This window comes from Parambassis ranga, chromosome 2 (assembly GCF_900634625.1).
Source record: "Parambassis ranga chromosome 2, fParRan2.1, whole genome shotgun sequence".
Lineage (NCBI taxonomy): Eukaryota > Metazoa > Chordata > Actinopteri > Ambassidae > Parambassis > Parambassis ranga.
Genome location: NC_041023.1, coordinates 28,033,325 through 28,047,562, shown reverse-complemented (window position 1 = coordinate 28,047,562; position 14,238 = coordinate 28,033,325). Strand labels below are relative to the sequence as shown.

Sequence of the window (14,238 nt, the reverse complement as noted above, 5' to 3'; positions counted from 1 at the left end):
AGGTGGAAGATGGAATATGAAAGGACAAGTTCTCTCTATTCAACCCTGTGTTCATTTTTTTATACACTATACAGTATCCCTCATTAGACTATGATGAGGGGCCACCTGCTCAGAGTCATGTTTTCTATCATCTGCTTCAACAAACATGTCACAGAGACAATCCCAGAGACCACGTCTCATCATAATGTATGTATGATTAAACATGTGAGATATCACATAAATTCACTGACCTTTAAAAGGTGGTTGGGGTATTGTTTACCTCTAGGTTGAATTTAGCTACCTCTTAGCAGTAAGCTAACTGCATTATTTATATAATAATTCTATTTTTAAGATGGTGAGAGGAAGTAACCATTGTTTCAACCATTCAACCATTTTAAGTGCATCATCCAGGAATAAATACTTGACTTTTTAATTTAAAAAAAAATATAATTCAATATTTATATATATTTGAAACTGTAAACGGGTCACTGTGCTTCCAAATTCAGTAGAGTACAGAAACATCAGTTCTATCTCTACTTGATTTGAGCTCTGTATATGATACAGTATATCATATATTGCATATGATACAATATATATTAGACATGCTGCATAGTGCTATGTCACTTGTCAGTGTGAATGGACATATATATATACTAAAAATAGTAGGTATATGCAAAAACACAAATTGAGGCACAGCTCTCTAGCAGTGTCTTGGCCCCCTGTGTATTGTTTTTTTTTTGTTTATGGATACTGTACTGCATTGAACAGCATTTGTTCCGTTTCTCCTGTGACCTCCTTTGCTGCAACATCAAGGTCACTAGCCTGTGTCTGAGTGTACACCATGTGATCGCTGGAAATAACAACATCCCATATAGGTTAAGATTACACATCAATAAGAGCGGCTTCGTGTCAAGTTATTACCTTAAACATGGAAATAAAATGGGCCGTATGTGTGTGTGCCAGTGTTTATATTTTTCTGACAACCATTGGCCAATCAGGAGAGGGGCAGCTCCAGCTAATTTTGAAGCAGCACGTGGACAAAAGCACCCATTGTGCTTGAGTCAGCCAGAAATAAAAGGTGGCAGGCTGGGGTGGGGGGTGGTGGTGGTGGGGTCACCTGGGTCATACGGAACAATTCCACTGTTAGATAACCACAGTGATCTTATGTAACTGCAGGTTAGGGTGTAAAGCTGGCTGAGCGGTGATTGTGGCACTCCAAGTCACTTTGTTTGGAGGTTTGAGCCATCTTAATCAGTAACTGATAATCCTTACTTGGGTAAAAGGACAAGCAGATGTGCCCTGGTGGATTATTCTGTTATGGGCCCCAGGGTAAAAACAAAACAAAAGTTCAAACTGTAATAACACATGGATACAGATCTGCTTTGTAGCAATCTAATCTTCAAAATGTGTTTAATATTAACTTCCCTTCCTCTCATATTAACTTCCCCCTGTTACTGCTTCCATAGGGTTTATTTGTGTGAGCTGCAGCAGGTGCTGCTGATCATCAGTCCTTGATGAATTGATCATCAGCATGTGTACAGACCTCTATAAAAACAGACATTTTGCTGATCTGGAGCACTCAGGTGTGTGTTAACATAATGACAATGTTCTGCAGACACAGGTCCCTAGACACCTTGCAGTCATTGTGAGATGCTTTTGTCTGCTGACCATATTTGGCATTGATTTCCTGGAATGTGGAATGTTAATTCACACCTGGAGTGTCTTGCATGTTTTGATAAGATAAGATAAGATGAGATAAAACTTTATTAATCCCGAAGGAAATTCTTGTGCCAGAGGTATCAAGTTACATTAAATGCAGTTAAGTACAGAGTATAAGAGTATAAGTGTCACTATAATCCAAATAAGAGTACAGTACGCAGTATGAGCACAATATATGATACATGGATACAAAAATGGAGATAACAGGCGACTGTCCCTTCTTGTATATTGCCTCTGCGTTTGTGGACCAGTCCAGTTTGTGGTCAATGTGGACACCCAGGTATTTGTAGCTGTCCACACTGTCCACGTTGGTACCTTTGATGCTGACTGGGTCTGGGAGTGTCTGGTACTTCCTGAAGTCCACCACCAGCTTTTGTCTTTGTGACATTCAGCTGCAGGTGGTTCTGTCCGCACCACTCCACGAAGCTGTCCACCACACTCATGTACTCCGCCTCCCGACCTTTGCTGGTACAGCCAGAGTCATCCGAGAACTTCTACAGATGGCAGGACTGTGAGCAGTGTCTGAAGTCCGATGTATAGAGTGTGAACAGGAATGGAGACAGTACTGTGCCCTGGGGTGCCCCCGTCCTGCTCACTATTGTGTCCGAGACGGTCTTCCTCAGCCTCACAAATTGTGGTCGACCTGTGAGATAGTTAGTGATCCAGGTGACCAGTGGGGTCTTTACCTGCATGTCCAGGAGCTTCCTCTTCAAAAGGGCAGGCTGCACGGTGTTAAACGCACTGGAAAAATCAAAAAACATGATTCTAACAGTGTTGCCTGCCTCCTGCAAGTAGGTGTGTGCTCTGTGCAGCAGGTAGATGATGGCGTCCTCCACTCCAATACGGGGCTGGTAAGCAAACTGCAGGGGGTCCAGCGATGGTTCAACAACAGCACGCAGGTGTTTCAGGACCAGCCTCTCCAGAGACTTCATCACATGTGAAGTCAGAGCAACTGGTCTGTAGTTGCTGTGTGTGCTTGGATGTTTGGTCTTGGGCACAGGAACAAGGCATGTTGTCTTCCACAGGGCAGGGACGGTCATCAGGCTCAGACTGAGGGAGAAGATGTGCTGGAAGACCCCACACAGCTGTGTGAGAGGTCTGGGTCATCATAGTTGAATGACAAAAGACAAAAGGATCTGTTACCATGGTGAGAAACATGAGGTGGGGTGTCAGGAAATTAAACACAAAGAGATAGGAAGAAACTGAAATTACCATTACACTCTCAAGGCAGCTGGTTCCACAGTCACCAATATAACAGTTGATAACACAGTACGCCATGAAGGACTGAAATCCTGCAGTGCCCACGAGATCCCCCTGCTCAAGAAAGTACAGGCCTGTTTGAGGTTTGCCACTGAACATCTGAATGATTCAGAGGAGGACTGGCTGAAAGTGTTGAGACCAAAATCCAGCTCTTTGGCATCAACTCAACACACCATGTTTGGAGGAGGAGGAATGCTGCCTATGACTCCAAGAACACCGTCCCCACCATCTAACATGGAGGTCATCATGGTTTTAGTGTGTTTTTCTGCCAAAGGGACAACTGCACCACATCAAAGGGAGAATGGATGAGGCCATATACCAAATATATCAAATCTTGGGTGAGAACCTCCTTCCCTCAGCCAGGGCATCGACAATGGGTGGTGGGTGGGTATTCCAGCATGACAATAATCCAAAACACATGGCCAAGGCAACAAAGGATTGATCAAGAAGAAGCATATTAAGGTCTTGGAGTGGCCTAGTCAGTCTCCAGACCATAATCCCATAGAAAATCAGTGGAGGGAGCAGAAGGTTCCAGTTGCCAAACATCAGCCACTAAACATTAATGACTTGGAGAGGATCTGCAAAGAGGAGTGGGACAAAATCCCCCTGAGATGTGTGCAAACCTTGTGGCCAACTACAAGAAACATCTGACCTCTGTGACTGAAACAAAGGCTTTACCACCAAGTACTAAAGCACATTTTGAGAAGAGATCAAATACTTATTTCATTCATGAAAATGAGAATTAATGTATAACTTAATTCATTTTTCTGGATTTGTTTGTTATTGTTCTGTCTCACTGTTCAGATAAACCTACCATTTAAATTATAGACTGATCATTTTTGTGTTAATGACAAACCTACAACATTAGCAGGGGTTCAAATCATTTCCCCCCTAACTGTATATACAGCTTCACACATGTATACAGCAACAGATGTGTTTGAAACTCATAGTAACCTTGCTTCAGTGTGAACTCTGGCTTTTTCCCCCATGCCTGCCGTAGATTCCTCCCACTGCAAATTCCACACAGCAAGCAGAGCCAGCGAGGCCCTGCCTCCTCCCTCCATGTGACCAGGAACACAGATTGCTGTTTCACGGTGACCTCCAAGCCTTCACACAGGGCTGCAAGGACAATGGCTGGATGCATGAATGAATTTGCACATGCGCCAGCGCCGCCTCCTCTACCCCAGATCTGTCTCTCTGTGGCCTCACTGAGAGGCAGCAACAGGCAGAGCACAAACTCTCCACGGCTTCAGTAATATTCAGACATACACATGCTAGGTACCTCTTTGCTTCTTTGTTTTTCTCATACTGTTTTGTACATTATATTTAAAATCAATCACAAACATATAGATGATTGAGGTGAGAGTCATCAATAAAAGGCACTATAGCATCAAGTAGTATTGATCTGGTCATTTAGTAGCAGAGGGGGTTGTTGTAATCAATTTTAGCTGCTGTGGTGTTGAAATTAACAACAGGTGCACTAGAGGGGCAACAATGAGACCACCAGAACAGGAATGGTCTTATAGATTAGATTCCTGATGGATATCAATTCTGGGGTTCTATTGCAAATACCAATTAAAGCTTCACAGTGCCCACTAGAGGACGTCAGGCCCTCAAGCCACCCCTATGAAGTCTGTTTCTGATTGTTTGGTCAGTGATATTCACGCCGGTAGCCTGCTGGAGGTCATTTTATAGGACTCTGGTAGTGCTCATCCATCCCATCTCAACCATGGGTTGAGGACCTGTCTGTCTTCCTGGAATCTCCTCTATACTCTTAAGCCTGTGCTGGGAGACTATAGCATTGCTGTCCCTCTATGGCACCCAGTTTTTCATTCCATTAAGGCCAAAGCAGCTGAAAATGATTACAGCAACCCCCTCATCTACCTAACTGACCAGACTAATATGACTATGATGCTCTACTGTCTATTAGTGATGACTCTCAGCTCAAACGTCTAAATGTTTTTGATTGATTCTAGGTGTTTGATTGTTCTTAGATGATGGTGTTTGTTTCTTTTCCATTTTGTCACAAATATTTCATTTCACATATAATGTACAAAACAGTATGAGGAAAAAAAAAAGAAAAAAAGAAAAAGAAAATCCAATCACGTTCTAATCTTTCCAATCCAATGTCTTTTGCAGATTTCCAAAAACAAAAAATACTCTAAATGTTTTTTAACTGGAAGCAGCAACTGTCATCATCTCCCCGCAAACACAGATGATTATTTTAGTAGAAATCATTCAGCCTAAAAGCAAAAAAAATAGTCACGATAGCCTGAAGTTCACAGGGGTTGTTGGTGTATAATATGAACCTGGCACCAGTGTAATGAATACAGTTTGTACAGGATCTGATAATAAAGGCTAAAGCCCCACTGTCTGTATCAGACGTGTTTGAGCCCCTAAAGTAGTCCTCGCATACTGTTCCATCTGCGTGGAAGTCAGGCGTGATGCGTTGGTCTCAGTGTGAAAATTGCTTGCTGTGATCAAACCCTAAAACAGGATATGTGTGAACCTTTTTATTTCTGATGTTTTATTCAACGGTTTTAGAAAAAAAAGAAGAAGCCCGGAACACATAAATGGACTCCATTTCCCATGACCCCTAGGAACCTTGCTCTGTTAGGCAGGCAACGCATGCACTTAGATGCAACCTTTGTTTTCCCAGCAGAAGACAGCACAGTGTGGGGACTGCCTATTTTATGAGCAGCAAATGGATTCTAATGACAGCAGCAGTACATCTGCAGATTGTGTGTGTATGAGACCCAGGCCAGGCTCATACCCATTAGGTGAGCTGCCTCCTCCAGTGTCATCATGATTTTACCTCCCCTTTATCAAAATCTACCAGAGAACCACCTGTACCAGTATCATAACAAAAACAGCAGATGGACACAGTTTATTTAAAATAATAGTGTATTTAATATTAACCATGTGGACTTTAATTTTAGTAGAATAAAGTTGTATATTTATATGGTGCTTTGTTCCTACCTACTCAAAGGTGTGCCTTGCACAAGAACACATTGGGCACGCAGGGAGGGTGGGGGATCGAACCACCAACCACAAGGACGGTGGACAAGTGCTCTTGAAATTGGTGCATATTTCTGCAACACACTAATGTGTCCAATAATAATCAAGGTGGGGTTATGATGGCAAGTGGCTATTTACAGGTTTGTACAGAAATAGAAACTACTGCCTGTCATGTCACACACACCTGCCAACTAAACAGTGTTTATGGAATGCAATGAATGATAAATCTCACAATGTGCGAGTGTGCATACAGTATACCGATAGTTATCTTGCAGCAGGGACACTATTTACAGATCCTTAACCTCTAACTCAAATTATATAATTAGTACTTTTTCTTAAGGACATGTGGACTCAAGTGGACTTGTGTGAACAGTGATGTTGCCCGTCTTCCTCTGTAAACACTTAGGTAACACCTCCCTCTAGTGGCTCAGCGTATCTTGGACATACTTTGTGCTATTGAAACCGTTCAAATGTCAAAATGTTCAGTTTATTGAGAACATGATGGGCGTTTTCTAAAATTAATTTAACATTAAAGTCTATGAGAGATTTTTCAACATTTAAAAGGTTTCAGCGTTGGCATACTTTCAGCTACAGAAACCATTCAAAGATCAAAATGTTCAGCTTTTTCAGGTCTTTTCAGCTATTACTTTTCAGAGTTCAGCTATTTATAGTTTTTAACATATTAAGTGTTTTATAAAATTTATTTAACATTGAAGTCTATGAGAGAGTTCTTCAGCGTCTTCAACTTTTAAAAGTTTTCAGCGCCTGCGTACTTTCAGCTACAGAAACCGTTCATATATCAAAATGTTCAGCTTCTTCTGCTCTTTTCAGCTATTACTTTTCAGAGTTCTGCTGTTTCTAGTTTTCAAATGGTTAACAGTTTTATACCAAGTGGTTTTGAGGTCTCCTCTGAGTTTAACATTAGTGTGTATTGCGTGGAGACTTCAAAGGCAGAGTGGGTGATGTCATCGCTCAGAGTGCGGGAGGGGAAAAAATTAAACCAGTTTCTGCGTTTCTATCCTGCTGTCACGTCTGCACCTTTTATCTGACAGGGATAATTTGGCCACCAGTTCGAAGGAAAAATGGTCTGGGTTCTGATGGTGTCACTCTTAAAACTCAACACCAAACAGTTTTGCCCTGACAGCCAGCTGTTTGGGGGGAGTGCCGGTCATTCTTCCATTAAGACATAATGTAAAACCAAAAACAGAGAAGCAGAGCTGCCATATTTTCTAACTCGCCGCCATCTCCACATCTTCGACATCCCAGACATAAAAATCGTACCAGTTGTAGAGCAACTTCTTGTGATTCTGACGGTATTCTTATTTTTTGTCTAAAGTCTTCGGTTTGGACAAAAAGAGACGTTGTTCGGAGGGTGCAACCCCCATTAAAATACATGGGATCTGCCTGAGAGGAGTAAAAGGAGAACCACACAGGTGTCTTAAATAGGGCTTAATTAGGCAGGCAGGGCTGTTACCATGGTGACAGGCTGACACACAGAACTGGCATACAAAGCAGCCATATTTGTAGTCTTTATCCATCATTACGCATGATATGTGCCATATTCATTGCTATGGAGCCGTTTGCTACATATCTACATCAAAATCATTTAGTCTCCCTAAGCTATTTTCAAGATCAGACAATTCACCTGATATTCAAGCAATTATTCAGCTCCTGTTCAGATTAATTCAGCTACTTTTATGACTGCTTCAGCTAATATTCAGATTAATTCAGCTGTTTTATGAGTGATTCAGCTAATATTCAGATTAATTCAGCTGTTACATGCAGATTTCATATTCTCAAAGAGTTCAAAGCAATCGTTCAAATAAGCTTTCAAAGCAATGCTTCAGCATCTGCAATCAAACTTGCATTTTCTTCAGGAAATGCTTTTTCTAGTTAGTGTTACAATCGTTTTTCAGTAACAGAACGTACCAACAAATATAAACATCTCTGGATTAGGGAATTCAATGTACTGTTCATATTTTTAATTTTGTCTTATGCTTCAGTATACACTTACCACCTAGGCAATAGTAAGCAGAAGACCATGTCCTTAACCTTGTTCATTTGATAAACACAGCAGATAAAAGTTGTCACCTCCTGCACAAAAACAACAAAACTTAGTGTTTTCCAGGGAATCATTTATTAGAATTTCCACATTTTCTAATGACAGGAATTGATAAAACCAGACAGGTGTTTTTCTACGTAGGAATATTGTCACACTTGGTGAGCCAAAAGCGACAACTCCGTGATCTTTCTTTTTTAAATATACATGAGAAGTAGCAGCCCTATGCCCTGTGGAGCAGCAGGAGCTGAGGACATAAATATAGAAAACTGCTGTGTGCGCCGTGGAAGATGGGGAGGCTCAGGTGTGACGGCCTGCAGCTCAAGGGGGGGAATGAGGGCTCTTACTCAGTGAGGCCGAGCTTCTTCTTCAGGGATTCTGGCATCTCAGGGGGAGGGGGACGGGGCAGGCGGAAGTACACCTTGACCGAGTCGTAGATGAACCACTGCAGGGCAGTCAGAGTACCGATCATGATAATACGGGCAACCAGACCCTTCCAGACACCTGAGGACACAGAGTCAGACATTCAGAGGGGGTTTACAGCTGTTGTTTCAAGAGCAAGCCATTGAAATGTAGAAGTTATTGAAGCAAAGTATACATACCATCATTATTTTCTTGATATATTCAAGTGAATCATTTTTTACCAATTCTAGTAGAAGTTATTATGTAAAATAAATATGTCCGCCCCCCAGGCTAACCACACTAGAAGCTCCCTGTGTGATGACAGGGTTGCCAGTGCAGCATGTGGGCTGGGGGTCAGGTAGACTGCTCTCACACGCCAATGACTCAAGCACCTCCAACTGTACAGCCAAAAAAGCTGCTGAGGAACACTGCTCAAAGAACAGTGCCCTCCAGAGGTGGATCTAAGGAACGTGTTGGTCAAAGCCTCCTTACATAATATTCTCTAGTTGAAAATATTTGACACAAACCTTTGGGTCCCAGCCTCTTGAGGACCTGGACAGCAGTGCTGCCCTTCTCCTTGTTCAGCACAGACACCACAGAATCAGCAGGGTGGGACACGATGGCACAGAACACACCGGCTGCAACGGAGCAGATAAATCTCACATCAGAAACCATTCACAATCTTAACAGTTGATATTCACAAAGTACAGTGGTGTTCCGTCACTCACCAATATACCCAGCCACAAAGGTGACGACCAGCTGCTCAGATTTGCTGCACTCACTGCGGGGCTTGGGAACAACATACTTGTAGAGGAGCTCTACAGTGCGCTCAAAGCAGGCAAACTTCATCATGGTGTAGGGGATCTGCCTCATCCACAGGGGAACCACACCCTTATAGAAACTGACGTGTAAGGGAAAACAAGACTTAGCTCAAAAGCACTGAAGCATATCAAGTTAACCACAGGGATCTAGATGGCTCCCCTTTTACTTTACAACAACAACATGCTCATTCTAACAACATACAGCTTTGTACAGTGTCAATGTGAAATGTGTCCGCCCCCCAGGCTTACAGCACTAGGAGCTCCCTGTGTGATAACAGGGTTGCCAGTGCAGCATGTGGGCTGGGGGTCAGGTAGACTGTTCTCACACGCCAATGACTCAAGCACCTCCAACTGTACAGCCAAAAAGCTGCTGAGGAACACTGTTCAAAGAACAGTGCCCTCCAGAGGTGGATCTAAGGAACGTGTTGCCAGAAAAAGGTTGCTTTGTAATGATAGTAGTAAGAACACTTACGCCCAAAGACCCTCCTCTGCAAACATCTTGGGGACACACTGTCTGAGGGTGTTGGCATAGCCTGGCTGGGTTTGGATACGAACTTTGACAGCCTCCATGGGAGCCAGAGCGATGTCAGCAAAGAACTCTGCACTGGCTGAGGCAGCCAGGTACAGGGATGTCCTCCAGAGGTAGGAATTCTCCTGTTGCACAAAATTACAGCAAGATGGTCAGATTAGCTCATGGTTATTTACTGTAGCTAGACAAACTAAATCTCATCCATGTCCATCTCAAAAACCATTTGAGTCCTGAGGTTAAGCAGCTAATATTTAAAGCTTTGTGCTCTGCATTTGTCTTGTCGCTCAATGTGCTATTAGCCACATGTGTTCCTTAAGTCCTCCTTAACTCTAAACAGTGTGCATCATGCTCTTCTTGGAGTGAGGTGTTCTCTGGTAAGATGACTTTCAGTCAAAACTTTCCTAGTAATAACAGGTAGCGTTTATACAAAAAAAATTCTCAGGTAAAAGTTTACGTATGACTATAGAAGGTGAGCAAATCCAGAATCCAGGACTTAAGGCACCTATCAAAACCAAAATTCTAAGACCACAAGGGTACATGGCTTTTTGGGGTATCGACAGACACGTCTGTCTGCATGTGCTCATCTCTCAAGCGTTGATGACCACACTGGACTCACCTCACCCAGGAGATCACTGTAGAAGATCTTGAACACTTCATAGAAGCCAAACTTGCACAGTCCCTGCATGGAGTAGCCAATGAAGGTTGGGGCCCAGCCCTTGGCTAGACCTCTGACACCATCTTCCCTTACTGTCACTGAGAAACCATTGCCAATGCTCTTGTATTTATCTGGGTTCACCTGAGGAGGAGAAAAACTAGTCACCATACACGTTACTAAATAATGGGAGGCTCTGGGCTGTGACATTTGAGATGAAGGTGGGTGTGTAAAGTTGTCCTTTTGGGTGACATATTTTAGCCTGCCACAATATGGAGTTTTTTTTATATATTAAAAATTAAATGCCAACAACCTTAACTTCAGTTTAGCCTTCAAATTCCGGTACAAGATCTTTACACTCAAAATAAATCTACATTTTTTGCAGCCAATTGTAACGTTAACTTTCCAAAAAATAAAAACTTCACTGCTGATGTTTAAGCCTCTCCAGGTGATCTTTTAATGCTTTTAGACAGTGAATAGAGTTAAAATCTTTGGAAACCCAACTCTTTCTGGTAACTTGAGGGGGTTTGCGAGCTTGAAGGAACTGCTGGCTAGTGGGGTTCAGTTTCCATACAAACCTGCAGACGGCACTTGACAAGGTCGAGGGGCACCACTGCTGTGTGTGTGAGGCCGCAGCTGAGGATACCCCCAAAACCACACAGGGCATAGTATTTTGAGGATCCAAACTCACAGCTGACATTGTCTGTGGTAGAAGGGACAACACACATGCAACATGCAGGGTCACATGCAACACAGAATGATCAACACCAAATCAGAGGCACATAATGGAAGAGTTACACTGCTGTAGGAAGAGATCTTTCATTAGGACAGGTTCCATTTCACATCTAGACAGATCAGTGCCTGGCCTCTTCCATCATACATGACTCTGCTGCAAACATGCCACCATTCATTAGAATCACCAAAAGGTTAATAAAATTACACATATGATTTCAGGATAATGCTTCAAGGACCACAGTAAAGCTTTGCAATTTAGGTCATGAAATAATTTCTTGCTCAACTTCTCCTGCAGGTTTTCCAGCCTGTGGTTCAGATTTTAGATAACACTGGCTGTACTGAAGGACAAAGTAACAGTGCATGGCAAGATTTGGCTGTAAATTGGCTAAACTGCAAGACAGCAGTGTGGTCCTACAAATCTGATTATAATCCGATGAAAAAACTGAAATGAAACAGTAATCAGGTATTTTACCAGATAATATAATTGTAATAAACAATCATGTCAGCATTAATGTGTCGCTTCCCACATCATCTACACTTTCAGACCCGACACCACCTGTTGGTGTAAAATATTCGTGACATTCTCTTCAGGTCTGGCCCTGCTAACCTTCAGCTACTTGAGTCCTTTACTGTGGACTGAGTCGGGGTTGACGGTGAGGGTGGAAATCATTAAACACACAGGAACACTTATGGAGAATCATGCATTGATAATATGATCACTCCACAGTAAAGATCATGGGAATTTAACAAATAATTTCACAATAACTTGGCAGTTGCCATGCCTCCCATGCAAATTGGTGTTAAAAAATAAGGGGGGCAAAAACAGTTACGGGTGGGTGAGACGTGATGTTAAGAAATGGCACCGAGCCACGGAGACAGACCTGCATTCTGCATTTGACCAGATCAAGGGGAACAACAGCTGTGTGTGTTGTGCCACAGCTCAGAATCCCACCAAAGCCACATAGGACGAAATACTTCTGAGAGCCGAACTCACAACTGTTTCCCTCTGAAGAAACACAGGTGAGACTTTAAGAACAGAGCCGAGAATGGAGTAAACAATCTAACTGGCCAAGAGTCTGAGGAATTTCACAAAAAAAAAAGGTCAAAGTCAAAGTTCTTTACCTCAGCTAAAAATCTGACAAGCAGTACCTTGTGTTGCCTGTTAAGTCAAACAATTGCATTCTTCAGCCTACAGTCTGAAAACCACTTTAATAGCCCTCAGAACTTAACATAATACAAACAGACTACAACTACATGGTTAAAAGTATCCATGTAAGAATTAAACTCTTGTATGACGGGCCTATGCTGCATGTGCTAGGGTTTCTCAAATGGTGGGTGGTGCACAAATGGAGGTGAATAAGTTCAACTGAAACTTATCAGGCTTTTAAAATATTACTAAATTTTAAGATTTCTAAACATCTAAACCTTTAAGGCAATGCTACTGTAATATGTCCAAGTCATTAGGTAACAATTTTTACTACTTGTCATAAATATATCTTCCTAGGACGTTTTGTTCTTGCAAACCCAGATCAGCTCACAGGGGTCACAGGCACCTGAGAACCAGTTTACAATTACATGACTTAATTCTTCACTAAAGCAGTTTCAACACTCTTAAACTGTATACAAACGCCAATATAACCTGCAAAATGAGTTTCCTGCAATGCATAGGCATAACACTACTTTGTCCTTCCTTGTCCTCCACAGGCAGCCTGTATGCAGCAAAGGCCTAGCTGCTAAATGCTCCAACATTTTACATCTCTTGTTCTTTACAACGGTTTAAAACACGTAATAGCAAAGTGCACAACCGGGGCGTCGTGCTAAAGGACTAATACATATGCTTATTTGTTAAGGCAGCAAGAATAGATCGAATATGGCCGGCTAGCGCTAGCCTCCTAGCCACACTGCGGACTCTCCGCCAGGTTTACCGTCTGCGACGGCAGCTGCTGCCAGTCTGCGTGTCCTCTGTCCATGGAGACTCTGTTGAGGTTCTTCCACTTTCTGGAGGGTGAACAGGGGGGCGCTGAACGGGTTGGCCCGGGCCAGCTGCGTCAAAGAAGTCGGGTACATGGTGGTATCCTTCCTGCCGGTGGAGCTGCGCTGCAATGAGCTATACGTTAGCCGAGCGTTAGCTTGAGCTAACTGGTAACACAATCCCCCCCACCGACTCACGGACACATGAACTGAGGTTTGCCATGTCACGTGCTGGTTTGACGTTTGAATGACCGTGGACAGGAAATATTTAGCTTCTCTTGCTAACTGGACACATAATACTACGCTACACCAAACACATCGCAATAGCCATACATGTTGGTACACTGTTGTTACAACCTTTCCGCAAATGCCAAGTTGGCCTGTCTACACATTCACATTTAAATTCTTTCTTTGGGAGCTGGCGTTGACATACTAGGCTAATTTACCCGCTAAGCTAACGTGACCGCCCCAAGGTGGAAGCTACTTGTTAGTATTACACAAAGACAGTGCACGAACTAAAAACTGCAGGAGAAGTCGGAGTGTTATAGAAACATATCCTTCACAAACATGACGCGAAAAAATATGTTACTATGGTATTTTAAAATGAATAATTATACTCACTATCCCGATATTTTAAGATGGCGCCTCCACTTAGCTGCAACCGGCTGCTTGGAGAGGCCGAATGACCTCGCGGTAAATCGATTCGTCCTTTCGTTACGTCATTAAGAATCCTGGGCGGGTTTTTCTGCTTATCTGTCCCGTAAGGACTCGCCGCGCAGATGTCAATCAATAGCTGTGGTCCAACCACAAAATTGTTCATTGACTAAATAGGGGCGGTGCTTGGAAAGACATCTGAGGGAATTTTCAAAATAATAGAAGTATGGCAGGTATTTTAATTGATAAATGTGTGCATGTTCGCGGAAACAGACTAGGTGTGTGTGTGACTATTACTGTCAAACACTAAGCGGATTACCTTCTGGCTAATGCTTCTATTTTTGTCCTTAGTGATGCGGTTGACAGTGAAGACCCTCCAGAGAGACACCTCCTCTGACGTCACTAAGGTCAGAGGATATATATACAGTTTTGTAATTCA

At 42.7% G+C, this 14,238-nt stretch overlaps 1 protein-coding gene and 2 non-coding genes across 5 annotated transcripts; all 3 read right to left on the bottom strand.

Moving 5' to 3' along the window:
* Window positions 1–8,090: 8,090 nt before the first annotated feature.
* Window positions 8,091–13,889, bottom strand: slc25a3a (solute carrier family 25 member 3a). Of its 3 annotated transcripts, none has more exons than XM_028422723.1 (8): window positions 13,767–13,889; window positions 13,100–13,271; window positions 11,018–11,142; window positions 10,404–10,583; window positions 9,731–9,912; window positions 9,166–9,338; window positions 8,965–9,075; window positions 8,091–8,539 (listed from the first exon to the last, which is right to left on the bottom strand). In XM_028422723.1, exons 2-8 carry the CDS (start codon window positions 13,239–13,241, stop codon window positions 8,379–8,381), a joined length of 1,074 nt encoding a protein of 357 aa, XP_028278524.1. In that variant the 5' UTR covers window positions 13,242–13,271; window positions 13,767–13,889; the 3' UTR covers window positions 8,091–8,378. The 3 variants fall into 3 exon arrangements, with proteins under 3 accessions (XP_028278524.1, XP_028278507.1, XP_028278516.1); XM_028422706.1 differs by lacking the exon at window positions 11,018–11,142 and adding an exon at window positions 12,056–12,180 and having other exon boundaries at window positions 13,767–13,888; XM_028422715.1 differs by lacking the exon at window positions 11,018–11,142 and adding an exon at window positions 12,056–12,180 and having other exon boundaries at window positions 13,100–13,266; window positions 13,767–13,869.
* Window positions 8,712–8,912, bottom strand: LOC114432754 (small nucleolar RNA SNORA53). Its single transcript, XR_003670318.1, has one exon. It is a non-coding gene; the product is annotated as a small nucleolar RNA SNORA53 (small nucleolar RNA).
* On the bottom strand, window positions 9,486–9,685 carry LOC114432755 (small nucleolar RNA SNORA53). The gene has a single exon (XR_003670319.1). It is a non-coding gene; the product is annotated as a small nucleolar RNA SNORA53 (small nucleolar RNA).
* Window positions 13,890–14,238: the final 349 nt, after the last annotated feature.